At 43.1% G+C, this 26,878-nt stretch overlaps 1 protein-coding gene across 2 annotated transcripts in view; it reads right to left on the bottom strand.

Moving 5' to 3' along the window:
- Positions 1 to 26,878, bottom strand: part of LOC307154374 (integrin alpha-L-like) — a 38,281-nt gene that overhangs the window by 1,323 nt on the left and 10,080 nt on the right. For both annotated transcript variants that reach the window (XM_079864264.1, XM_079864263.1), the window contains exons 5-27: positions 25,779 to 25,893; positions 25,359 to 25,489; positions 25,107 to 25,249; positions 24,719 to 24,869; positions 24,125 to 24,260; positions 23,944 to 24,017; positions 20,872 to 21,001; positions 20,652 to 20,794; positions 19,724 to 19,870; positions 19,120 to 19,311; positions 18,817 to 18,947; positions 18,413 to 18,561; positions 18,167 to 18,333; positions 17,970 to 18,092; positions 17,744 to 17,814; positions 17,464 to 17,605; positions 14,560 to 14,658; positions 1,507 to 1,589; positions 1,280 to 1,360; positions 981 to 1,059; positions 782 to 886; positions 668 to 700; positions 51 to 164 (exon numbers count right to left, since the gene is read on the bottom strand). In XM_079864264.1, the coding sequence (XP_079720390.1) occupies positions 51 to 164; positions 668 to 700; positions 782 to 886; positions 981 to 1,059; positions 1,280 to 1,360; positions 1,507 to 1,589; positions 14,560 to 14,658; positions 17,464 to 17,605; positions 17,744 to 17,814; positions 17,970 to 18,092; positions 18,167 to 18,333; positions 18,413 to 18,561; positions 18,817 to 18,947; positions 19,120 to 19,311; positions 19,724 to 19,870; positions 20,652 to 20,794; positions 20,872 to 21,001; positions 23,944 to 24,017; positions 24,125 to 24,260; positions 24,719 to 24,869; positions 25,107 to 25,249; positions 25,359 to 25,489; positions 25,779 to 25,893 (2,739 nt within the window). The remainder of the gene's footprint in view (positions 1 to 50; positions 165 to 667; positions 701 to 781; positions 887 to 980; positions 1,060 to 1,279; positions 1,361 to 1,506; positions 1,590 to 14,559; positions 14,659 to 17,463; positions 17,606 to 17,743; positions 17,815 to 17,969; positions 18,093 to 18,166; positions 18,334 to 18,412; positions 18,562 to 18,816; positions 18,948 to 19,119; positions 19,312 to 19,723; positions 19,871 to 20,651; positions 20,795 to 20,871; positions 21,002 to 23,943; positions 24,018 to 24,124; positions 24,261 to 24,718; positions 24,870 to 25,106; positions 25,250 to 25,358; positions 25,490 to 25,778; positions 25,894 to 26,878) is intronic.

Below are 26,878 nucleotides of genomic sequence, written 5' to 3'. Positions count from 1 at the left end.
TTCAGAGTTAGTCCATCTTAAACTGGTGTTTGTCTGTGTTCGTCACTCACGCTCTCGTATTCCTCCACGTTCTGGAGAGCTGCCTCTGCCCTCAGGATGAAGTGAACTACTGAAGCTTTCTGCAGATCAAACTGACCACACTCGAACTTCCCGCAGTGACCGTCCTGAAACATCGACACAACACTGAGAACTGAAACACTGACACCAATGAACCAGAGAATACACTGAACTAAACAGAGATGAATCCAGCAGACAGAAGATGCGTTTACTGTGACTGCTTGAGATCGGATCTTAAAGGGATCGTTCACCCAGAAATGATCATTCTGTCATCGTTTATTCAGCCTCATGTTGTTCAAAACCTTTTTCTTTTTTTCTTTCTTTCTTTTTTTCTTTCTTTCTTTCTTTCTTTCTTTCTTTCTTTCTTTCTTTCTTTCTTTCTTTCTTTCTTTCTTTCTTCAGTGGAACATAGAAGATATTTTAAGAAATGTGTTTTTGGGCTGCACTGTTGTTTAAACACCAGTTCAAAACATCCCATTTGTGCTCAACAAAAGAAAGAAAGTCATACAGGTTTGAATGACATGAGAGTGAGTAAATGATGACAGAACGGTCATGTTTTGGGTGAACGATCACTTCAACAGCAGCTGTAAAAGGGTCTATGATCTCTTACCTGCGGTTTGATGAATCCACACGGCACTGAGTTCTGTAGAGAAGAACAGAAGATGTTTTATTCAGCAGAACACATGCTGGTCTGATGGTATGAGCTGATGAACGAGTGACGCACCTTCTGCATGCTGAAGCTCTGAGAAGTTAAAATCACATGTGTAGTTTGACAGGGCAGGGTGAGCTCGAGCGACACCGGCAGACCTTTAAGACCCAGATTCTCCACCTGTGGACACAAACACACAGACACACAGCAATCTGATCACGAGAAGCCCAGAAACAACACGATGAAGCTGTAGATGTGTGTTTGACTCTCTGACCTTGTAGACGATGCTGAGAGGTTTTGGACCTCTGTCCTCCAGAGAGAAGTTCAGATACGTCTCAGATTCTTCAGCCACTCTGACAAACACACAATAACTCAATAACTTCTCAGTCAATCATATGGTTTTCTGTTATTTTAATATAATGTTACTGTCTCAGTGCATAACTGCTAATAATAAAACAGAACAGAAAATGATCCGAACAGAAAGACATTCAGATGTTGAGTTTCCAATCATTCAGAGATGAAGAGCAGATCAAACTGAAACAGAAGAAGAGAAGTTAAATAAATGCCACTCACAGACTGATGGCCAGATCAACAGCGAACTGAACCGGGACGCTCCTCCTCACCTCCGCAACGCTGGTGTTTCCATTATTATCACTGTGAACAAACATACAGGATTTACTCATGATTGAACATGAAGTCATTCTTCATAACCTGTATCGCGAGCACACATCTCTGCTGAACATTACTGATATGAAACAGCCCTGAAAACAAACAAATCTGTCAAATTCATCCTCATTCACCTGTTAGCGGTGATCATCATCTCCATCCTGTCGGACCAGTCGTAATCCCATTTCGCCATACGAAAGGTTGCCAGAAACTGAGTCTAGAAGACAGTAGAAATCACAGGTGTTGGTAGCATTGCCAAGACAATGGTTGAAAAACATTAACCTTGTTAAAATCTCTCACATATTTTTTACCTCTAGCAGGTAAAGAGAGAATGGTCCTTTCCGGGGTGAACTGTCCCTTTAAGAGAAGCGAGCGGACCGGAGAGGGAGTGCGTTCACGTGAAACTAAAACAGCCGTTCCCTTTCAAGGTGGTAACTCAACATCACGTCAGCTATGACGTATATGGGAACTCCTCCCTTCTCCACTTTTGCTGAAATCTTATGGGCTAACGCCAGCTGGGGACAGCTGGCCAATTGACACGAAGCATGCAAATACTGACAGGTCAGCGGGCAGTATAAAATGCATGGGTGCGAAAATTACGTTAGAATCTCTTCACACTAGAAGTCTTATCTAAGTCATCGTGGAAGTTGCAATAGAGGACTACTCACCCCTGTTTTCCTCTCCGCATCTGATGGCTGCTACATTTCAGATTTGTGCAGGTCCCATTGACCCGCCCGACCTTCACCAGTTCTGTGTCACCTGCCTGGTCCACCCCACGCCGAGGCGGCACTCACGGATGACACGTGCGCCCACTGTGCCGAGCTGCCAGTGCGCGCCCTCAGAGCCAGAAGAGAAGTGGCTCGAGCAACAGCGGGGATGAGAGAACTGCCGCCAGCGAGCCACTGGTGGGACCTCCCCCCCCAAACGCTGTCAACTTTGCGGACGATAGCCCCCCCCCCCATGCCGTCGCAAACTTTGTCTCCTTCGGAGCTGGCGAGGAAGACGACTCCATGTCGCTCTCGGCATCGGAAAAGGATTGGGCGTCTCAGTAGGAGCTCCAGGAGGAGCTCGTCAGGGTCCTCGGCAAGGCCGTCACGTAGCTGGATATGTTAGAATATAACATATCGGGGAGTATTTTGGACTCGATGGCGATGCGAGCCAGTCTCTCTCAAGAGTGCATAGAGGCAATTTCATCGACTCTGCGCCGTTTCAGAACGGGCAGGTCAGTTTCACTGAGGGAATTTCAGAGGCTTCTGGGACTGATGGCGGCGGCTTCTTCAGTGTGCCATCTGGGTCTGCTGCATATATGTGGCCGCTGCAGTTTTGGCTGCAAACTCGAGCTCCGCCCGAGGGCGTGGTCTTCGGGCCACAAGCGCATTACGGTCACTCACAGTTGCGTCAGGCTAAAGCCAGGCTTTACACGTTCCCTCCGGTGAAGATTCTGCCTATGGTGTTGTGCAAAATCAAGGAGGACAGAGCGTCAGTTATACTCGTGGCCCTGAACTGGCCGAATCAGCCCTGGTTCGCGGACCTGAGAGGGTTAGTGGTGCCAATGGCAAATCCCCCTCAGGAAGGACCTGCTGTCTCAGGCAAACGGCACGATACGGCACCCCAGCCCCAAGCTGTGTAACCTTCATGTGTGGCCGTTGCGGGGACCCTAAATGAGCTGGACGCTCTGCACTCACGAGTGCTGAGCACACTTACGGAGGCGCGTGCGCCTTCTACCAGGCGCCTCTACGCTCTGAAGTGGGGAGTTTTCACAAAATGGTGCCAGGACATCGGTATTGACCCAGGGACCTGTTCCGTGTCGGATGTTTTGAGCTTTCTACAGCACAGAATGGATGGCCGGAGTTTGCCATCCACGCTGAAAGTGTATGTGGCCGCTATTGCTGCTTTTCATTCCCCAGTTGATGGGCAATCGATTGGTAAGCACGCTCTGGTAATCAGTTTTCTCAGGGGAGCGAGGAGATTGTGTCCTTCACGGCCGCCCTCCGTGCCGCCGTGGGATCTAGCTCTAGTTTTGAGGGCTCTATCTCTACCACCATTAGAGCCCTTAGCTTCGATTGCGGTTAAGGAGCTTTCCCTGAAGACGGCCTTGCTTCTTGCTCTCGCCTCGGCGAAGCGTATTGGAGACTTACACACGTTTTCGGTGAACAATGATTGCATCTGTTTCAGACCTGGCGACTGTAATGTCACTCTCCGGCCGAGACCAGGTTACGTTCTGAAGTCACTCAATACACCGTTTAGAGCACAGGTTGTTTCCCTGCCCGCCTTATCTGCTGAGCCATCAGCCTCGCGTGACACTGATGCTCACAGCGCTGTTTGCCCTGTTAGGGCTTTGCAGATGTATGTGGATCGCTTTGCCGCCTTCCATCAGTCGGACCAGCTGTTCGTGTGCTTTGGTGGATGTAATAAGGGACGTGCTGTTTCAAAACAGAGACTTTCTCACTGGATTATGGACGCTATTGCATTGGCTTACGAATGCCAGGGGAAAGATTGCCCCCTTAACATCAGGGCTCATTCTACAAGGGTAATTGCTTCCTCATGGGCCTGGTCTAGAGGTACATCTATCCAGGATTTATGTCTTGCTGCTGGCTATTCTTCCCAGAACACATTCGCCAGGTTTTACAAGCTGGATGTACCCTCTGTAGCGTCACATGTACTTTCTATGAGTTAAGTTTTATTCATGTGTTGTGAACTGTTATAACCAGCTATACAGTAGTTACCATGGCTGCTAACTCTGTGTTTTGGTTTATAAGGTTTATGCAGTTGTCACCGCAAACTCCGTCGACTCTGTGTTTAACTCTCGTGCTTGAGTGCTTATTGTGTTGTGTCTGCCCAATTCAGTGCAGCCTTCGCGTTCATTGCATTAAGATATGCAAATTTTGTTAGGGTCGGAGCAGATGTCTCATTGGTCTAGTTCCACCTATCAGATGCGAGTACTCTTAGAGACGCGGCTATTGGTTTTATGTGTGGGTGTGATTGACCCCGTTCAGGGCTTATCTTCACTGCTCTCACAGCGGGATTTAATACAGTTCCCATATACATAGATGACGTTATGTTGAGTTACCGCCTTGAAAGGGAACGTCTCCGGTTACTATCGTTACCTCGGTTCCCTGAGAGGCGGGAACGAGACATTACGTTAGCTGCCGTGGTTGCTGTTTGATCAGCTGTGCTAGCGTTCAGTCGTGATTCTGAAGTAATTTTGACGGCCATGCATTTTATACTGCCCGCTGACCTGTCAGTATTTGACAGTATTTGATTGGCCAGCTGTCCCCAGCTGGCGTTAGCCCATAAGATTTCAGCGAAAGTGGTGAAGGGAGGAGTTCCCATATACGTCATAGCTGACATAATGTCTCGTTCCCGCCTCTCAGGGAACCGTGGTTACGATAGTAACCGGAGACGTTATTCCTCTGAGAATCTCCGCAGGATCCGTTACTAGTTTCACAGGTAATTTAGACATATATTCCTTTGATTTGCAGATATTTCTATTTATTTTTTTACAGAGTAAAAGACTTGAGAAAGACATAATATATGGCATATATTAAATGTGCCCGAGACCCAGTAGCACTGACTCTGTGACAGGAGCGGAAATTAACGTTCAAAAATACCACCAAAATCAACACAAATGCTCACAAAATTCTAAATATTAGGCGAAAAATGGCCCTGTATTAGTTCTCTTTACACACACACACACACACACACACACACATCTACTTAACACGAGCAAGAGTTCCAAAAATAACAGCACAAGTGCAAATTGATATTAATTTTACACAACAGTTAAATAATAGAAAGAAATTAATATTAAGTGGCTCATATTTTAAACTCAGAGTTTTCAATATTATTTAATTTTTATCTCTTTCACCAAGGAATGTCCTTCAAAACAAAGTCACAGAACCGTTGCAGGTCTCCTAGCAACACAGCTGGGTTCCAATGAATCGCGGTTTGGAACGAATCAAAGATTAAATGAATCACAGCGACTAGACGCCACCTAATGGCGGATTTAGTTTTAGATCGAAAAAGTATAATGTAAGTTTTTCATAATTTTAATTATGCCATTTTAACTGCAGTGTAAATGCATATGCCACCTCTGAGCTGCATTAAACTGTCTGGGTAAATACATATAAATGCCACTACTGAGCCACTTGTACAGCGCAAACATGGATTATGTTGATACCAATTTCATTTTATAACAGCATTTTAATTTAAGTAATTGATTACATTTAAGAATCTTACATAAAATATGACACATACCTTTGTAGCAAGTTGGGAAGAGAAAAGTATTGATTGTGTCTTGGGTTTGTATGATTAACTTCCCAAAACTATTTTTTTCTTTGTGGTTGGGAACTATCTGTTGGGGTGTTGTTGTGTGGGACATTTATCAGTGTTGCGCGCTATGCCTTTGTAGTGCGTGAGTTACGTCATCCTCGGTTTGCGGATGGACGCTGGCGAGGAAAGACGCACTTATTTTCTCTTGCTCTTCCTACTTAATATTGGTATGTAAGAGGAGTTCATTCAATTAAAGTTCATTTATCATTGAGTACAATGTTATATTAAATCGATTGTACACATGCATATTGTGTATTTTGAGTTTTGTGTGAGCCTTATCGGACGCACGTGGAGTGAACTAACTGTTGATTTGTGCACAGTGTGTGATGTGGGAAGAGGTTGGCGCAACGAAAAATATTGATCAAATTGTCCCATATGTTTCCAGGTATGTTCAGTTCTTTAATTTAACCAGTATAATGTGATCTAATTTATGTAATTTGAGTTTATAATGTATATGGGGATTGTGCTTTTGAGCAGATATTGTATATTTATTTCTCAGATTCTGTAATACATTATATCATGTTACATCCATCTATTACACTGGTTTTGCAGTTCTAAGGAGTATAATGTGACTGTGCATAATGTTTTGAGGGAATATTTGTTTGATTCATACTAACATTATTCTTATGTTATTTCTGATATGTTTAAAGGATACACATCCAGCCATTTTATTACTTTATTTTTCCTCAAACAAAAGAAATGTATTATTTGCACATTAATGTATCTGCTACATAATGTTAAGTATGTATACATGTGAGTTACGTCATCCTCAGTTTGCGGATGGACGCTGGCGAGGAAAGACGCACTTATTTTCTCTCGCTCTTCCTACTTAATATTGTGTGTGATGTGGGAAGAGGTTGGCGCAACGAAAAATATTGATCAAATTGTCCCATATGTTTCCAGGGCGGGTTAATAAATTCAGCTGTTTTGAAGCCATCCTGTTGTCTGCTGTGTGAAGTTCGTTATGTGCAGAATGGGATCTGCTACATAAAACTGGTGCCGTGACCTTCTTGGATACAACTGATCAGCCACAGCCGATCGCCGGGTGTTGTTCGTTTACGTGGAACTGTTGCTGCGCCTTCCCTGGATTCAGAAAGCCGGCCTGAGTCGTCTGCCAGGTGTCAAGCTGTGGATCGGGTCCTGCCTTCCAGTGTCAGCTAAAGAACTTTCCTTGTTTCATACAGTTCTCTTACATTCTTAACATTGACTTTCGAACATTGAATTATTAAGACATTGAGTCAATTTATTTTGTTATACGATAGTGACCAATTTGGACAGTAAGATGTACAATATGTCTACACCAGTCTTGGGGAGGGGTAGGGGTTTCATCAGCTCAGATGGTGTTGTGAGACGTAAAGAAAATGATCAGATTCGCGATATTAATTTAGGCTCTTCACAAATGGAAGGAAAAGTCAACGCTGGTGCTTCATCTTTTACACCTGCCCCAATATGTGATGATTCTCGTTTGCAGATAACAGAGCTACTTGAAGAGCTTGGTAGCCAAATTGGCGATAGTATTTTGGACCGGCTCTTAGCTGATCATAGTCCTTCTGCTCTGGGGCATCAGACTGCCCCCGAACCAGCTAAAAGCGATCTAGCTAGCACTACACTTGACTTATCCAGGTTGAATCTGATTGTACGTTCTGACAATAGGAGCCCTCCTATTTTCCGTGGTGATGGTACGGATAAACTTACCGTTCATGAGTGGATAGAGTTAATGGAGGTTTACTTACAGAAGTGTGATCGCCCGAAAGCAGAGCATTCCATTGAGATTTTGAACAACCTTTTGGGTAGAGCTAAAAATATTGTAAAAGTGGGGCTAAAAAGTAATCACTCACCTGACATGGTTGTTACCCCTGAAACCATTTACAAAATGCTCTTACGCTATTTCAGTGAGACCCCAGAATCTTGTCTTCCACTGGCAGACTTCTATTCTACAATGCCATATGCCAAAGAAAGCCCTGTCGACTATTGGGTCCGTCTCAATAATGCGGCCGAAATCGCTGATAATCACCTGCAGAAAGAGGGTAGTCGAATGAAGAACATTTCACAGGAAATTGCAATGATGTTCATTAGAAGCTGCCCTAATGTTGAACTTTCTAGTATGTTCAGGTACAAGCCTATCACGAAGTGGTCATCAGCAGAGGTGCAAGAAGCAATTGACGAGCATCAAAGGGAGCTGAGAACCAAGAAACCACATCCTTACTCTCTCCCTGGCAATTCGTTTCAAGTAGCAACTGCCGCCGTCAGCCACACAGAGACCTCTACAGTGGACAACACTGCAGTTAACTCAGCAGCGTGCATCCCCAGTACCCATAACACAAAGCCTGAGATCGCCACAGTGCCTCCACACACGGCCTTGACTGACACAGGTACATTAGAGCGAGTGCTCAGCATGCTGGAAAGAGTGCTTGAACGCACTAATGCACAGGCTGCTTCTGATAGACCACAAATGCCTTCTTGGTCTCGTCCATCCAAATGTCGTGTTTGTGGTGAGAGAACCCATTCCACATGGTCTCACTGCATGTCTGAGAAAAGATGTCTAAACTGCTTAGAAGTCGGTCACCAGCGCAGGGATTGCCCTAAGAAAAGTGCTGAATATGGGAGCCGCTCCCAGATTCAGGGAAACTGACACACCTGCACTTGGGAGGGGATAGTGTGGGTGAAGAAGTTCAGACCCTCCAAGATGATGCATCAAACATATATGAGTCGACTTGTAAGACAGTTACTAGTGATAATGTGGTCCTGTTTCAGAATGTGACGCAGCTGGCACGGGCAGACAGCCTTTTCTACACCGACGTTCTAGTCAATGACAGCATTCCCTTGAGAGCATTGTTAGACAGTGGCTCTATGGCTTGCACCATCAGTGAAGTTGCAGAATCTCGCTTATTGGACGCAGGTATGTCTCTGGATCAGTGTGAGATGCAGGCCAATATTATGCTGATTGGATGTGGTGGTGTTCAGGTTACGCCAAAATGTATATATCAGCTGAAGATGAGAGTGTACGAGTATGAAGTCAGTGTACCCACGCTGGTTGTTACAGGACAGCGGGATGATTTGATACTGGGCACCAACGTCCTCAAATTCATCTTGAGCCAGTTTAAGCAGAGACCCACATACTGGCATGTCGTAAATAGGCCTGAATCAACGAAAGATGCTGAGGTTGAGCAGTTCCTTAATGTACTTTCTGGTATTAACAGATGGAGAGGTGATGAGATGCCTGACATCATTGGCACGGCCAAACTGGTTCAAGCTGTCACGTTGCTGCCAAGGCAGGAACACCTGGTGTGGGCCAAGCTCCCTCCTACAACACCTATTTCGGAGGGTAGTGCAGTGTTGATTGAGCCGACTAAGTCACCAACCCATAAGAAGGATGTCATCATGGGACGTGTGGTGGGTTCTATGACTGCTGACAGGTGGGTGCCAGTTAGGATGCTTAACCCAACCGACAAGCCAATCACTTTGAGGAGGAATTCTAAAGTAGTCAACGTCTCTCCATGTGTGGCGTTAGAAGATTTGGATATGGATGGGGAGCAACCCTTTGATACTGTTAAAGCCCAGAGTCAAACTGTGCACGACGGATCACACAACCCAGACTTCCAGCATGTCTTAGAGAAAATGGGATTGAGTGACTTGGACATCGATTCTTGCGAAGCGTCACTTCAATGGAAATTTCAGCTATTGCGCTTGGTCCAGAAGTATGAACATGTATTCTCAAAACACAAGCTAGACTGCGGGAGAGCTAAAGACTTTGTACATCGTATCCACCTGTCTGACCACCGGCCTTTCCGTTTGCCCTATCGGCGTGTGCTGCCAGGGCACTATCAGAAGTTACGGCAAGTACTGTCAGAGATGGAAGAGCGTGATCTCATTCGTAAATCCAGCAGCGAGTGGGCCTCCCCCTTGGTTCTCGTGTGGAAGAAGAGTGGAGACCTACGTATCTGCGTTGATTACCGTTGGCTAAATTCACGCACTATTAAGGATGCACACCCTCTTCCTCATCAAGCCGACTGCCTCGCTGCTCTGGGAGGGAATGCATTGTTCAGCGCAATGGACCTTACGTCCGGCTTCTACAACATCTCCATGTGTGAGGAAGACAAGAAACTTACAGCCTTTACCACACCTCTAGGGCTCTATGAGTTCAATCGTCTTCCACAGGGACTATGCAACAGCCCAGCGAGTTTCATGCGGCTTATGATGAGTATATTCGGCGACCAAAACTTCCTTACCCTGCTTTGTTACTTGGATGATCTTCTGGTTGTTGCTCCCACTGAAGAAAAGGCCTTGGAAAGGTTGGAGATGGTTTTCGAGAGATTGAGTGCTCACGGGTTGAAGTTGGCGCCAAAGAAATGCTACTTCCTTAGAAGGAACGTCAGGTTCCTCGGCCATGTTGTGAATGAGAATGGAGTCGCGACTGATCCTGACAAAGTTGCTGCCATTACGGCTGTCACTGAAAAGGATCTCATGATGGATGATGGGGTCTCACCTTCCCAAAGAAAGATCAAGTCCTTTTTGGGTATGGTCATGTATTACCAACGGTTCATCCCCAACTGTTCCAGCATCGCCAAACCGCTCTTCACACTAACCGCTGCAACCAAATGGAAAAAGGGATTTTCAAGGGGTCGTGCTGTTTTTAGGAAACTCAGCCCTTCAGATTGGACTAGAGAATGTGCCTTATCCTTTGAACAGCTTAAGTCGGCTCTTGTGGACTCTGTAGTGTTAGCGCACCCCGATTTCGCCCGGCCATTTATCCTCTCTACAGATGCCTCCTTGGATGGTATAGGGGCAGTATTGTCACAAGTCCTTGAAGGAGAGTCCAAGGCACGACCTATTGCCTTTGCAAGTAAGGCTCTTACACGAGCTCAGTCCAACTACCCTGCGCACCGTCTTGAATTTCTGGCATTAAAATGGTCCGTCTGCGATAAATTTAGCCATTGGCTAAAGGGAAATACTTTCACAGTCTGGACGGACAACAATCCGTTGACCTACATTTTAACAAAGCCGAAATTAGACGCGTGCGAACAGAGGTGGGTAGCTAAGTTGGCCCCGTACACCTTTGACATCCAGTACATACCGGGCACAAAGAATGTGGTTGCCGATGCTCTGAGCCGTCAGCCGTTTGTTCCCAGTCTTGTGAGCCATAGATTAGTGACAGAACCGTACAACCTTTTGCTTGAACAGTCTGAACAAATAAGGAAAGGCACAGTGCAGGATTCCTTTAGGCTCAGCGCCAATAGCCAAAGTGTTGGACATTCGTCAGAACAAAGTTCCTTGTCTTCTGATCAGGTCTCTGCTATCTTAGAAGCTCATGCAAAGTGGGATGTGGGAGCAGAGGGGAGAGTCCTTTCTTGGCTTGCTCAAGAAAACAAACAAATTATGCCTGCTGGTGAGAACCCCTTACCAGTCTTCTTACTAGAGGAGCTTCGGGAGAAGCAAGAAGGTGACCATGTGCTCTCAAGAGTTCTCTTCTATGTATGCAGAGGTAAGAGACCGTCTCGGAGAGAAAGAGCTAAGGAACCTTTCAAGGCCTTGAAACTGTTGAAGCAATGGGACAGACTGAAGCTGTTGGATGGCATCCTGTACCGTATCTGCAAGGATCCAGTGACTAAGTTTACACGTTACCAGTTCATAGTTCCTGATTCACTGGTCAGTGAAGTCTTGCGCGGCATCCACGATGAGGCAGGCCATCAAGGTCAAGGAAGGACGTTATCTTTGGCTAGACAGAGCTTTTCTTGGGTTGGAATGGAGAGTGACACCCGTGATTATGTGAGACGCTGTCAACGTTGTGTGGTCAGCAAAACCCCTGAACCTGAGGGAAGGGCCCCTTTAGAGAGCATCCGAACTATCCATCCACTAGAATTAGTCTGTATAGACTTCTGGTCTGCTGAGGATTCTTCTGGCAAGAGTGTTGATGTACTTGTGGTAACGGACCACTTCACGAAAATGGCTAATGCGTTTCCGTGCAGGAACCAGTCAGCATCCCAAGTCGCTCGGCAATTATGGGACAAGTTCTTCTGTGTTTATGGATTTCCACTAAGAATCCACTCGGACCAAGGAGCAAACTTTGAAAGCCGGTTGATCAAGGAACTGTTGCAGATTGCTGGCGTACAGAAGTCACGAACCACGGCATATCACCCGATGGGTAACGGCCAAGTCGAGAGATTCAATCTTACCTTGGGCAATATGATCAGAGCATTGCCTCCGAGAGCCAAACATGACTGGCCACAAATGCTGCAAACCCTGACGTTTGCTTATAACTGTACTGCCCATGAGTCAACTGGCTTTGCCCCATTTTTCCTCATGTATGGTCGAATTCCTAGGCTGCCCGTTGATTTGATGTGTAGAGTGTAGTCCGGGATAACAACGTCACAGACTATGACCAGTATGTAAAAAAAATGAAGGATGATCTGAGGGAAGCTATGTTACTTGCTCAGGCCAACAACACTGCGAGTCAACAACGGCAATCTGAGCATTACAACAAAGACGTCAAAGGCCGAGATATAGAGGAAGGAGACTATGTGTTGCTTGCCAATAAAGGAGAGCGTGGACGGCGCAAGCTGGCCGACAAATGGGACTCAACTGTGCATGTTGTGGTATCTGTGGATACAAGGTGTCATACTTACCGTGTAAGGAACACCAGGACCAATCAGGAGAAGGTGGTTCACAGGAACTTGCTTTTACGTGCAAATTTCTTACCTGTTGATGTGAGGAAGGATTGTGTTGAACCGGCTTCCGAAGACTCCGGGTCGGACTTTGAGACAGATGACTCTATGATCGACAAAACTATAAATGAATTAGAGGATGTTGGAAACGAGATTGATGGAGCAGTTCATTCTCCAGCTTGTCCGTCGACCCCATCAAATGCAGAGGAAACCAGAGGTCTAAGTTTCGGACCAGTATCGGAGCATGTCCTTGATGGAACGGACGTTGACAGTGAGAGTCAGGGAGAAGTTCAGAGTTCAGAATCTGACCCTTCCGATGGAGCAGTTCATTCTCCAGCTTGTCAATTGAGCCCTTCAATGGAAGAGGAGACCAGAGATTCAGATTTCAGATCAGGATCGGAGCATGTCCTTGATGGAATAGATGATGAAATTGCGAGTTGGGAAAAAGTTCAGAGTCCCGCATCTGACCCTCATGATATGAATGTTGAGGAAGTTGAACGTGACATGGAAGAGTCAACACCAACTGATGGAGTTCCTGGAGAAGTAGTTCACCCTTCATCTGATATGACTCACACAGTCAGAACTAGGGCTGGCAGATTGATTAAACCAGTTGATAGACTGATTCAAATTATGACCCAGAAAACCCCCTTCCATAGCCCTTCGCTTAGCCTTTTATGGTCAAAAACTTCTTAAGTGGCATTTGAGTTCTCCAGTCAGAATAATTCATTTGGGGTAAAATATTAGTGGTGATCATTTGAGTATCTTTGGAGTAGTGTTTATGGCACTTCTTTTTGCGGGTGGGCACTTGAGAGTCTGGCCAACTTTCTTTTGTCACTCTCCCAGTGAGTTGGGTAACAGGGTTGTTGCGTGCAGATACTGTGGTTTTCGGAGTGTGATCACATCCCCAATGTATGATTGTGTATTGGGTTTGTATGATTAACTTCCCAAAACTATTTTTTTCTTTGTGGTTGGGAACTATCTGTTGGGGTGTTGTTGTGTGGGACATTTATCAGTGTTGCGCGCTATGCCTTTGTAGTGCGTGAGTTACGTCATCCTCAGTTTGCGGATGGACGCTGGCGAGGAAAGACGCACTTATTTTCTCTTGCTCTTCCTACTTAATATTGGTATGTAAGAGGAGTTCATTCAATTAAAGTTCATTTATCATTGAGTACAATGTTATATTAAATCGATTGTACACATGCATATTGTGTATTTTGAGTTTTGTGTGAGCCTTATCGGACGCACGTGGAGTGAACTAACTGTTGATTTGTGCACAGTGTGTGATGTGGGAAGAGGTTGGCGCAACGAAAAATATTGATCAAATTGTCCCATATGTTTCCAGGTATGTTCAGTTCTTTAATTTAACCAGTATAATGTGATCTAATTTATGTAATTTGAGTTTATAATGTATATGGGGATTGTGCTTTTGAGCAGATATTGTATATTTATTTCTCAGATTCTGTAATACATTATATCATGTTACATCCATCTATTACACTGGTTTTGCAGTTCTAAGGAGTATAATGTGACTGTGCATAATGTTTTGAGGGAATATTTGTTTGATTCATACTAACATTATTCTTATGTTATTTCTGATATGTTTAAAGGATACACATCCAGCCATTTTATTACTTTATTTTTCCTCAAACAAAAGAAATGTATTATTTGCACATTAATGTATCTGCTACATAATGTTAAGTATGTATACATGTGAGTTACGTCATCCTCAGTTTGCGGATGGACGCTGGCGAGGAAAGACGCACTTATTTTCTCTCGCTCTTCCTACTTAATATTGTGTGTGATGTGGGAAGAGGTTGGCGCAACGAAAAATATTGATCAAATTGTCCCATATGTTTCCAGGGCGGGTTAATAAATTCAGCTGTTTTGAAGCCATCCTGTTGTCTGCTGTGTGAAGTTCGTTATGTGCAGAATGGGATCTGCTACACCTTTAATAAAGTTAAACAACTTTCCCCTTATAAAGGTTAATAACTGCCCTTGGAAGTAAAATGTAAGGATATATGTTTCAGTTCTGCCACTGTCTTGTGACTGTATGTGTTCATTCATCTCCTCATGCTGACAGAGATGTGAAACTAACAGCCTCTGCATGTTCATCTGTCCATACATGAGGAAAGATACTACAGTCTGTCAGTGTGTGTGTGTGTGTGTGTGTGTGTGTGTGTGTGTGTGTTTTACCGTGGTGCCGCTGCGGTACACTGGTAGATTGATACTGCAGGTGGTTCTGTTCATAGCACCGCTGTCACGATCACCACAGCTGCTTCGAGTCCGGCTGGGCTATTTGTTGAACACACACACAATTGACATAATCCTTAAAGGCCAATTCACACTGCACCGACAGACACAGACAATCACCACCAGATTACAGTACGACACTTTTCAGACATTCCTCGACCCAAAAAGCATCTGGCAACATATAACACACTGATTCAACAGAACTCGACAGTGTCTGTAGCTGTTGGTCGATGTTTGTCGATGCAGTCTGCATTAGACTTAAAACAACACAACATCAATTATTTAGACTTATATTTAGATATTTAGAAACTTCTTTTATATCTTTGATTCTTTGACCTATATCTTTATTGTAAATCTAAACTGAATACTTCAGATTGTAGAATTGGCACCATTTCAGTTTCAAAATTGGAATTTAAATTTGATCTGTAATGAAACTCTAGATGGCGCAGACTATTAGGTCTTTAACTTATTTGGTAGCGATCGCATCATCATCTGTATAGCGCAGCTGATTGGTTGCTGTTGCCATGGTGGCCAATGAGATGCGGCTCAACATTCAAACAAACAACGGCAGTGTTGCTGTTAGCAGTTAGCAGCGTGCATCTGAAATCAACATCTGAGATAAGTGCACACTCTTTTACTCCTTATCTCTGTGCATATTGTGTGGTTTGCTTATTAATTCCCAAATGAGCAATCATAACAGTGTAAGCGTTTCATTAACAATCTTGTGGAGTGATTTACTAAGCATATAAGCTGCAGCATTTACTCAGTTGTGTTTATGCCGCAGCGAGCGGACTGTTGTATGTCATTGCTGTGAGGATATGCTGTCTAAAGGCGGGCGTACACGGTGCGAGTTCGGACACTCGGGAGGTCGTGAGATATTGCACACGTTACGAGTCAGTTAAACTGATAATCGTGGCAAAGCAGCTGGTACACGGCACGACTGTTAATTTTAGCCCGAGCCGGCGGCAATCACGTGAGCTTTTGCGCTAAACACAGAGACAGCTTTCAATGTTGCAGGCAACTATAGCTTCAAGATAGAAAAATGACAGAAATGTGTGTGTAAATTATTTGTTGAAGAGCAGAGAACGGTAGCCATTCCTTTCAACATAAAGGTGTGTGTGTGTGTGTGACTGCATGTGCACGCCTGGATGGCTGCTGCCACTGAGCTATAGCCCCATCTATCTAGCCTGTCTACGATGCATCGCGATCCAGACGTGGATGATTCTGCGTCGATGCAGTAACAAACCAAATCAATTATATCTGACGTTTCTCTGACGTCATTCGTAGCATATGAACTTGTTAGTGGATGAATGCGAAACACAAAAGAGAGTAATATGTGTATGGGTGTGTGTGTGTGTGTGTGTTTTCCTCTCTCATTCTGTCTATGTTCATGTGTACAGATATATCTGCCTATGCAGCAGCTGGTTTTCTCACTCAGCATCATGTGTAGATATGGTTGTATTGTCTATTTCTTCCATTAACCTGTGCAACTCTGCAGGGTCAAAAGTGCTTTATAATTGTACAGCAATAGTCTCTTTCAGCTGTTGCACAAGTGTGCTCCAAACTCAAAATACAGAGCGGCTGGGAGAAGCTGTGCAACTGTGGCATTGGCTGTACAGCTTTTAAAGGAGTAGTTCACTTTCAAATAAAAAAATCCTGATAATTTACTCAGCCTCATGTCTTCCAATATGTCCATGTCTTTCTTTCTTCAGTCGAAAAGAAATTAAGGTTTTTGAGGAAAAAATTCCAAGATTTTTATAAAATGGGCTTCAATGGTTTGAAGGTCCAAATGTCCGTCTCAATGCAGCTTCACAGTCTCGACACGATCCCAGCCGAGGAATAGGGTGTTATCCAGCTAAATGATTGGTCATTTTCTAAAAATAAATTGCCCGTCTTGTACAATCTCTGAGATGCGCCAAGTGTCATCACGTTGTAAAGGTCACAAAAAAAAAAAAAAATAATAATAAATAAATAAAAAGATTTCAGACGATTTTGAAATTGGAGGAGAAAATGAGAGGGAGTTTTTCGCCCTTCCCTACCTTTCTGAACCGGAGTACACAAACAAAGAACTTAGACAGATGGCGTGACGCATGACCTTTCCACCGTGATTACGCAATGCGTGGCACATCTCAGAGTTGGTACAGAACGGGCATTTGTGGTTAAAAAGTATATATTTTTTATTTATTTTTAGAAAATGACCGATCGTTTCGCTAGATAAGACACTATTCCTCGGCTGGGATCGTGTCGAGACTTTGAAGCTGCATTGAGACGGACATTTGAACCTTCAAACCGTTGGGTGCCATTGAAGTCCATTATATGGAGAAAAATCCTGAAAGGTTTTCCTCAAAAACTTTAATTTCTTTTCGACTGAAGAAAGAAAGACATGGACATCTTGGATGATATATATATAATTTTTTTATTTTTTATTTGTTTTTGCCTTTTATTGGGACAGGACAGTAGAGAGTTGACAGGAAGTGAGGTGGGAGAGAGACGGGGGATGGGATCGGGAAAGGTCCACGAGCCGGGACTCGAACTCGGGCCACCTGAGTGCAACGGCTCTACATGTCGGCGCGCTGACCACGAGGCCATCGGCGGCAACATGAAATATATACACATCACATCATATGCACATCATACTTAAAAGTGACAAGACTTATTTGAGTATTGAGAATGAAATCTGATCAATTGTGTTGTCTGTTGAGAGTTTATCAGTCAATTATATATATTGCGTATATAGGTACTGTAGCCTTTATTTCAGCTGGTATTTAGATTTTAATGGCAAAAGCATTTTCAGATGTTTTTTTTTTGTTTTTGACAGTCCATAGTTTGATGTGTGGACAGCGGTACCTTAATGGTGTCAAATTTTGAGAGCGAGAGGCCTTCTGGGTAGTGCAGCACTATGCTGGTGTTGAAGGAGTCGTCGCCTGGGTTGGCCAGCGATACGAGGACAGTGAGATGAGCTTGATTCACCACCACTAATGTGTCGTTCCTGAAGAACAAACCAAACGCAGAACCTTCATCACATTCTCATGTTTATTTCAAATCAAGAAGAATGGAAATATTCAGAAGCATTTACAGACATTTAACATTAGTATCATGTCTGATTTATTTATCAGTTGTTACTCACGTAAAACTGAAGTTCAGCTTCAGATCGGCCACACAGCTGTTGTTTAAATCACAGTTCCTTTGAAACGGCACCTAGTCACATACAAAACAGAAACTTTCATAGAGCTTTTGAATGTTGCAGAAACTTTATACAGTAAAGCTGAAGGACCTGATATTTCTAGACAGAGAAAGACATGAATTTAACAAGCCTAGAGTGTATAAATTGTGATATCAGAAGTCCAGCTCACCTCGACATACTCCTCTGTCCTGCTGTGGATGTCAAGGATAGCCATGGAGTTTCCAGAAAGCATCTCGGTTTGTGAGAAATTCATTCGTATCTTCAGCGGAGACACGGTGTCTCTAATGCAGATCTAAAACAAACACAACATTTGCTGTTAAACTGAAGCTGCTGGGATTGGCTGAAGCTGTGATAGATGAAGCGTACCGGCATGAAGATTGGGAATCCAAAACAGGAGATCCCAGAATCCAGCAGGACGAACTTCTGCAGAGTCCTGGATGACGGATCACTCTGATCGAAGAATCCTCGATTGATTCTTCTCATCACATCCACATTCAGGTTCAGAGAAACATTCAGGTTCTTCTTGAGAGATCCTGAGAGAGATGAGAGGGTTAGACATACGCAGGCCATGCTCTTCATGTGACAGAGACTCTGAGATGTCTTTGACGTTACCACTGCTATTGGTCCGCTCGTTCACTGTGAAACACGAAGTGAGATTAAACGCATTAAACGCTTTCTCACTCGGGCATTCAAAGTCGTTCGGACTGATTTCATTGGGACTGAAACTGAGCTGCGCAGATACAGACATCACAGGCCGAGCCCTGAGAAGAGAGAGAAAAGAGTAAATAGCTAATGATACAGTGAGACTAACTGGGCCTACAACAACTTGACCAACTCAAACTGATAGTTAGTTTCTTCAAATCATTGCATTAATTCTCCAAACTAAAGGTTCAATTACAAACTGGCCACTGAAGTGACTGTACTCAAGCAGAGCCAGAGGTCATAACTGAGACCTCGTGTTTAGACTGTCAGAGAATCTTTCCATTATTTTGTGAATGTGTTGTGAAATGTCCTACTTGAGCAGCACGATCCCTCCTTTAGCTCCGATCACGACATCTGTCAGATTATCATCGCTCATGTCCATCTGACCGGACAGAGACACTCCAAACTGCTGCAGACCGGGCAGAACCGAGCGCGCTGGGATCCGCTAAAACACACACACACACACACAGATCTACTGTGCTAAAGAGGTTCATCATTGTACACGTTTATCCTGCCATGTCTTGTTCATCTGAGAACATTGGGCTCATCTGGGATTCTGGGTTAAACTGGGCACAAACACAGTGTTTGGGATTGAGGGAACTAAAGCAGACTCTCACCTGAGGAGCGGGTTCGGTGTTTATTCCTTGTGTCCTGTCGCCCAGGTAGATGTAGACGACTCCCTCCCCTTCGTTCTCAAGCGGCGCCCCGACTGCCACATCTGACAGGCCGTCCCCATTCAGGTCCTTTAGTGAAGCCAGAGATGCAGCAAATCTGCCGGTGTTTGACTCGGTCAGTGTCTTCTGAAAATACTACAGAGAGAGAAAGAGGACATAATCTTTATTCGTCTGCAGAGGACCCGCGCCAAAACAATGTATTTCCATGACTTTAATGCGATAGTCCGTCACCGGGAACCGATTACAATGGCAATCCCCTCGGAGCAGGGTTGGGCAACTTCATTCCTGGAGTATAATATCCACAACTCCAACCCTGATCAAACACACCTGAACCAGCTAATCAATGTCTTCAGGATAACTAGACAGCTCCAGGCAGGAGAGTGTTTTATCAGGGTTGGAGCTAAACTCAGTTTCCCTCCAGGACTGAAGTTGTCCATCGCTGCACTGGAGTAACTTAATGGTGATGACTAGCAACCTTCCAGTCACAGGCCCTGAACATTAACCACACTGTACTTACTAATGGAGAATGTTGTGAATCTGTCCATACCTCCTCTGATAAAGCGTAGACGTACAGCCTCCCTTCTGCCCTCGGCCGAGACTGGTGAAATAATGGAGCTCCGACCAGAAGGAAATCTGACTCTCCATCCGAGTCCACATCCAACAGACTCAGAGACGCGCCAAAATACGAGCCAATCTGATGCCAGAAATGAATCAAAATGAATATAATTGCATTCTAGCATATGATCTTTATAGCCTGATGTTCACAGAAGAATTATGAAAACATGTTCCACTAACACTTCACAAACACAGTCCCACAACTTACTGCCTTCATGTTGAACACTAGAAACTGAAGCGTTCTCTGCAGAAATGATTTGACTCTTTTCCTTGTTTTATATGCTGATTTAGAGCCATTAATGTAAGTGAACTGCTTTTTATTACTGATAATTAACACTTACGAAATGCTAAAAATCATGTGAGGTCAGTTGAATTTATTCAGAATATTCAGAATAACTTATTCAGTTATTTTTCAGTTATAATTAAAATAGCCTAGATGTAATACTTTAATTCTGTTAACTTTACTATTATTAAAACATTACAGCTGCTACAAGTCGTAAGTGGTAGCTAGGGCATTGCTAAGTGGTTGCTAACTAGCTGCTAAAATGTTGCTAGGTGATTGTGCTTTGATGTTCTGGGTAACTTGTAGGGTGTTTATACAGTAAGTGGTTTCTAGGGAGTTCCTAGAGCTTTGTAAGGATGTTTCTATGTGGTTGCTTGGCAGTTGCTAAGAGGTGGTTACTAGGGTGTTGCTAGGCAGGTTCTGAGTGGTTGGTAGGTGGCCGGTGAGGTTTTCGAGATGGTTTCAGTGGTTTTGCAAGAGTGTTTCTAAGTGGTTGCTTCTTCCATAGGATTTGGGAAGCCCTGCTCTTGCTGATGGAGAGTGTTAATATCGTGTCAGAGGGTTCTTCTTCACTAACTTGTTCTCCGGTGATGTTCCTCGTCACTGTCCATGTGCTTTCATTCTTGGTGAAGAGGGTCACCAGACCCCTGTGTTCGGCCCGCGGCGCCCCAGAGAACAGAAGAGAGACGCCGCCTCTCATTCCCAGAACAGAAGAGTAACCTGAACATCATCAGCATCATTAAAACATGCACAGACACTTCACATCAGACAAGGAAGGACCAACAGCTTCAACACACCCATGTACGAGTCTTTACTGACAGATGGATCCTTAATCTCGGTCTCGTTAAATCCAGATCCTGATCCCGTCACTTCATACAGAGATCCACTCCAGTCATTAGATCCAACCGAACCCACAATCGCAGAGTCCTGAAACAAACGCAGCAGTCAATGTCAATATCAATATCAATTTTATTTATATAGCACCATTAACCACAACCTAGGTTGTCCAATGTGCTGCACAATGAAGACATAACAAGAAAATACAATATAATTAATAAAAAAGGAAAAACAATACAATACAACTTCCTCATTGAAAATATGTCAATTCGCAAAAATGAGTTTTTAGCTTAGATTTAAAAACAGACAGTGATGATGCAGAGCGAATACACGGAGGCAGAGCATTCCACAGTCTGGGGGCAGCCACTGAAGAGGCATGGTCACCCCTGTATCTCAGCTTTGACTTCGGACTGCATAACAATCTCTGGTAGGATGACCGGAGATACAGGACTGGACGATATTCAGTTAATAAATTTGAGAGGTAAGGAGGGGCCAGACCTTTTAATGATTTAAAAACCAAAAGAAGAATTGTAAAATTCACTCGATAACGCACGGGCAACCAGTGCAGAGAACGTAAAACCGGTGTAATGTGGTCCCGTTTTTTAGTACTGGTTAAAAGTCTTTTTTAAAAACGGGGATAAAGCTGACTGGCTAATCCCAAAATAAAGTGAGCTACCACAATCCAATCTATAAGTAATAAAAGCATGAATTAATTTTTCTAAATTTTTTCTTAACAGAATAGGTTTTACTTCTGCTAGTAGTCGAAGATGAAAGATGCATGATTTGACCACTGAATTTATGTGTTTGTCAAATTTCAGCCCATCATCAAAGACAACCCCTAGAGTTTTTAACCCAAGGCTTCACAGACGAGGATAACTTACCAAAATTTATTTTTGGTGTACTAACAGAATCGGACCAAACACTATTATTTCAGTTTTGCTCTCATTAAAATTAAGAAAATGTAAAAACAGCCAGGCCTTCACATCAGACAAACAGGTCATAAGTGCCTCCAGACCATCCAAACTCTGTTTTAATGGCAGATAGATTTGAGTATCATCTGCATAGCAATGGAACGACAGACCATGCTTCCTAAAAATAGAGCTAAGAATAGGAGCTAAGATGAACCCTGAGGAACACCACATGATAGAGGAGCTGCCTCAGATGAATGTTCACCCATGTTAACTTTAAAACTTCTATTAGAAAGATAATATTTAAACCATTCAAGAGCACTTCCTTTTATGCCAACACAGTGCTCCAAGCGAGCAAGAAGAACAGCGTGGTCCACAGTGTCAAAAGCAGCACTCAAGTCTAGGAGCACCAGCACAGCATAGTCGCCAGTTAGTAGAATATCATTTAAAACCTTCAGGAGTGCAGTTTCTATCGAGTGGTGTTTTCTTAAACCTGATTGAAAGACCTCAAATATCTTATTTTCATCGAAGAAACTCTGCAATTGTTGAAGAACTATTTTCTCTAGGATCTTTGTAATAAAAGACAATTTAGAAATTGGCCTATAATTATCTAAAACAGTAGGGTCTAGATTTGGTCTCTTAAGCTAAGGATAAACTGTAGCATGTTTTAACACATCTGGTACAGTACTAGTTTCAAAACATCGGTTTATCATAGTCACAAGGTATGGACCCACTGCATCAAAAACTTGTTTCAGGAAATATGGAGGCATGCCATCAATGGAAGAGCCTGACGGCTTTAACTGACACACTATTTCTTGCAGTTGTATAAAAGAAATAGGTTCAAACTGACTGAACTCTGCAAAACAAACAGAGGGGTTGGACGGATCAGAAGTAGGGGAAGATATCCCCAATCTGAAATCATTAATCTTATTAACAAAAAATCTAAGAAAATCCTCACACATTGTTTTTGACACAACAGGGTACTCGGAGACAGCTGGATTAACAACGGTGTTAAAAACGGTAAAACTGCCTTCTGTTCACTACCTTCTGGAATTTGGATAATGAATCTCATGAACCAACTAAAGCAACTAAATGAACTAAAGTAAGTGGTAAGTAAGTTTTGGAAAACTAAACTTTTTCCACTTCTACAGATCTGCCTCGAAGAGCGTACGTTATCGTCAATCCAGGGTTCAGATCTAGGTTTGAGTTTTAAGGTTTTTACAGGAGCCACTGAATCCAAGGCATTCACAAATGTGGAGTTGAGTCTAAATAGGAGCTCCTCTGCACTCAGATCATACTGACTGACATCCACTGATCCACAGCATCACGAAAAGCTAATGAAAAGGATTTGCTAGTAGATGAGGTAATTAATCGAGATTTACGGACATATTTAGTGGCTTTAGAGTAATTTGGTACCCAGGGAACAGAAAACATAACAGATTTATGGTCAGAAAACCCATTATCAGCTACCTCAAGATCATAAAGAGAGCCATATGATAGCACAAGGTCAAGAGTATGTCCCAGCTGATGAGTCGGACATTCACATGTTGTTTGAGATCAAATGCCTTTAACAAAGTAGTTAATTCTTTAGTTAATGAGTCCGTTGTGCAACACACATGAATGTTAAAATCACCAAGAATTAACAGTTTATCATATTTGGGTATAAATTCCCCCAAGAAGTGTGCAAACTCATTTAAAAAGTTTGTATTGTGCTTAGGAGTCTCGCATTTTCCAGGAGTTTGTGTGCGCAGGTTTATATTTGCGGCGTGGTTAGTGGCATTGAGTCTTTGAAAGATGTCCAGAGTTTTTGTTATTTATGTTTAGCAGCAGATGAAGCAGATCAGTGGTGCTCTGGTTTTACTTTAGGACCAGGGTTTTACATCAAGTGGCAACCCAGTATTGATTATTGTATTGTACATTTCTCAATCAGCTTGCTATAGTGCATCACCCGTTTCTACGGCCGTCGTAATTGTTCCAGGGCACTTGATGCATTCACGACCTACACATCGCCACACTGCACCAATCAGCAGCATTTTATAAGATTCTATAAACTACTTTTATACAATAACATGAACTATTCCTTATAAGAAATTGTCTTTTTTTAACTTATATGATATTTCTGACCTTGTGGTAGAGGACACTGAATCCACTCTGCGATAACTCTTTCGGTCTGTCTTTGCTGTGTGTGTCCTTTGATCCTGAAACCACAGAAGAAGAACTCTTAAATCATCAGTGGATTCTTCATTAGCTGCTTTTATTTATAACATTATACAGTATGTCTATTTTCTTTATGCTTGCATTTTACCTTCAATGTTGTAGATCTTTTTTTGCAGGTTGTCAAGAAGTCCTTGGAGTCCATCGTAGTTTTGAATGTAGAAGGTATTGTCTATTTTTGGTTCTGAAGCCAGTTGGTAGAGTCTGGCTAAGCTAACTTTTCCCACCTGACAAACAAAACTGTCATTAAGTCTGTCTGTGCAAAAACACTTTTGATAACATGAATTGAAACAGACCAATATGTAAAACATAATTTATATATGTTTGTTCTTGAAAAATGGAAACAAACTGATAAATGTGATATAAATTAGTGCTTGTAGCACTTGTCATTTAAAGCTGAAGTGTGTCATTTCTGCACAACTAGAGTAATAACCAAATTACACAAATAATGACTGTTTCCAGACAGGTTTCTTGAACACTCTCCTAGTTTGCCATTGGTCAGTCAATCAGAGATTCCCGCCCAAACTTCACGTGTTTGTTTGACAAGTTCACATGTCAGGCAGCTCAAACAAACCACAGAGTCACAGTGTTTCAACCCTTAGGAATCAAACTACCAGTGACTCTGAACATGAAACTGACACACCACAAACTGTAAATGACAAGCTTGAGCTTTAAGGAAACTCACCCCAATGACGTAGCGGAGGATATTTTGCTTATCACATCTCCTGAGGGCATTTTCATCATCAAAATCAGTGGGTTCTCCATCTGTGATGATCACCAGGGCTTTCTGAGCGCTGAGATCGGCTCCAGACGACACGCTATTCAGGAGATTCTTTCTGGTGATGTGATCAATCATAAATAGTGACACAAACATTTGTTTCTACACCAATGTGTTTTAACTTCTAATTTATAGAACGACAAATGTCCAACTCCAGTGTGTTTAACAGACCTGAACAAAAGAGCAAATCTACAGAAAGAGCCATCTTTAATTTTCATTTATGTGCATTTCAAGACCTTTTCTCTTAAAGTGTAAATTCAGTGAACATTCATAAGCATATGAAGGTTTCACTCACAAGACATAGTCGATTGCTCTGTGTGTGTTTGTGAGTTTGTTCATGTGTGGCTCTTTCATGAGTTTGTCTTCAGCGGAGCCGTTCCGATAGTCGTTGAAGTCAAACACAGTTCTGAATGCAGTTGCAAACTGGACAGCAGCAAACTGACCCACAGAAGGACAAACAACAAGCACACGTGCCGTTAACATCATTAGCAGACCAGAGACCATTACATGTCTATATTTCCACATTAATAGTGCTGGGTTGATTTACCTTTATGGATGAGTTTGAAAGTTTTTTCATAACATCTAAAATGAATTTTTTGTTCATTTTAAACTCTTCTGATTTCAAACTTCCAGATCCGTCAAAGAGAAACACCAGGTTGACTTCTCTCTTCGTGCATTCTGCAGAAACACCACAAGATATGGAAACACATCTGTTACGCCAACTTCTTTTAGCAATCAAACCATAAATTATTGACAAGATGGCCAATAAATCCATATTTTTCCCAAGTATTTAACATAATGCCTTTAATCATGTCTTTAGTCTTTAATTGAGTTGTCAATAAACACCAACTGGAATGTTACTAAGAACCCAACACATGGTGTACAGTATTAAAGCCTGAAATAGTTAAACTGCATTCAGTGCTAAAAGTGTCGTTATCCGCTGGTTTCTGTGTCAGACTCGTCAGACCTTGGTAAGCAGCGGTAAAGTTTGAGACGGCCTGTAAACGGCTGTTGAACTGGACGCAGACGCCGTTCAGATACGAGTTTTCGTCACACTCATGAGGAAGATACGGACTGCAGCTCTGAGAAAGAGACACAATATCTGAGACAACAGGAGGATCAAATCACACAAAAGATGATCTAGACGTTTCTATAAAATGTTTAAAAAAATCCAGTTCCCATCTTTTATTTACTTAATGCCAAATTTTATTATTAACATTAACAATTAAAAGAATTGTCCAAAAATTATAATTCTGTCATCATTTACTCTCACTATGTCAGGGGTTGCTGTGTGATAATCCAATGAACAAGATGCGTGATGCAGAATGAATGAATAGTTAATTTTAATGAACACCAAGAGATAAACGTACACCACACAACTAACATAACATTAACACAAGACAATCAACTGAAGAAACTTAGAGCTTATATTCACAGATGATGATAACTAAAGAACAGCTATGACCAGAAACTAAGAAGACAGAGAACTAAACATGACTGTGACATAACCCCCCCAACCCCTGAAGGGAGACAGCAGAGACCAGGCCGAGGAACTGGACGGGAGTTCTGTAGAAGAGATATTGTATCTCAACGGGACCTTCCTGGTTAAATTTAAAAAAAAAAATCTGCAATGAAGGACACTTGGGGTTGGAAGACGAAGACATGATGCTGGATGACGAAAATGACTTGGAACTGGATAGGACCAGCGATGACTGAGGGTGTATTCACACCTGACTTGTTTGGTTCGACTGAATCGAACTCAAGTTCATTTCCCCCTTGGTGCGGATCTTTTGGGCAGGTGTGAATACAGCAATCGCACTCGGGTGCGGACCAAACAACCGTACCGAGACCCGGCTGAAGAGGTGATCTCGGCCTGGTTCCAAACGAACTCTGGTACGGTATCGTTCAATTGCAAAAAGCACTCCGCCTTTTTTGACAGGGTCAGATTTTTACTATGTAATTTGGGGTGATGAAATGCCTATACATTAATCTGTGATCCGTCCGGACCAGCTGCCACACGGTTAGGGTTAGGGTTAGGGTTAGGGTTAGGGTTAGGGTTAGGGTTAG

The sequence above is a fragment of the Squalius cephalus genome (genome assembly GCF_949319135.1).
Source record: "Squalius cephalus genome assembly, chromosome: 2".
In the NCBI taxonomy this organism is placed as follows: domain Eukaryota; kingdom Metazoa; phylum Chordata; class Actinopteri; order Cypriniformes; family Leuciscidae; genus Squalius; species Squalius cephalus.
Note: the sequence above shows the minus strand (reverse complement) of the source record. Positions and strands in the feature narration are given on the sequence as shown.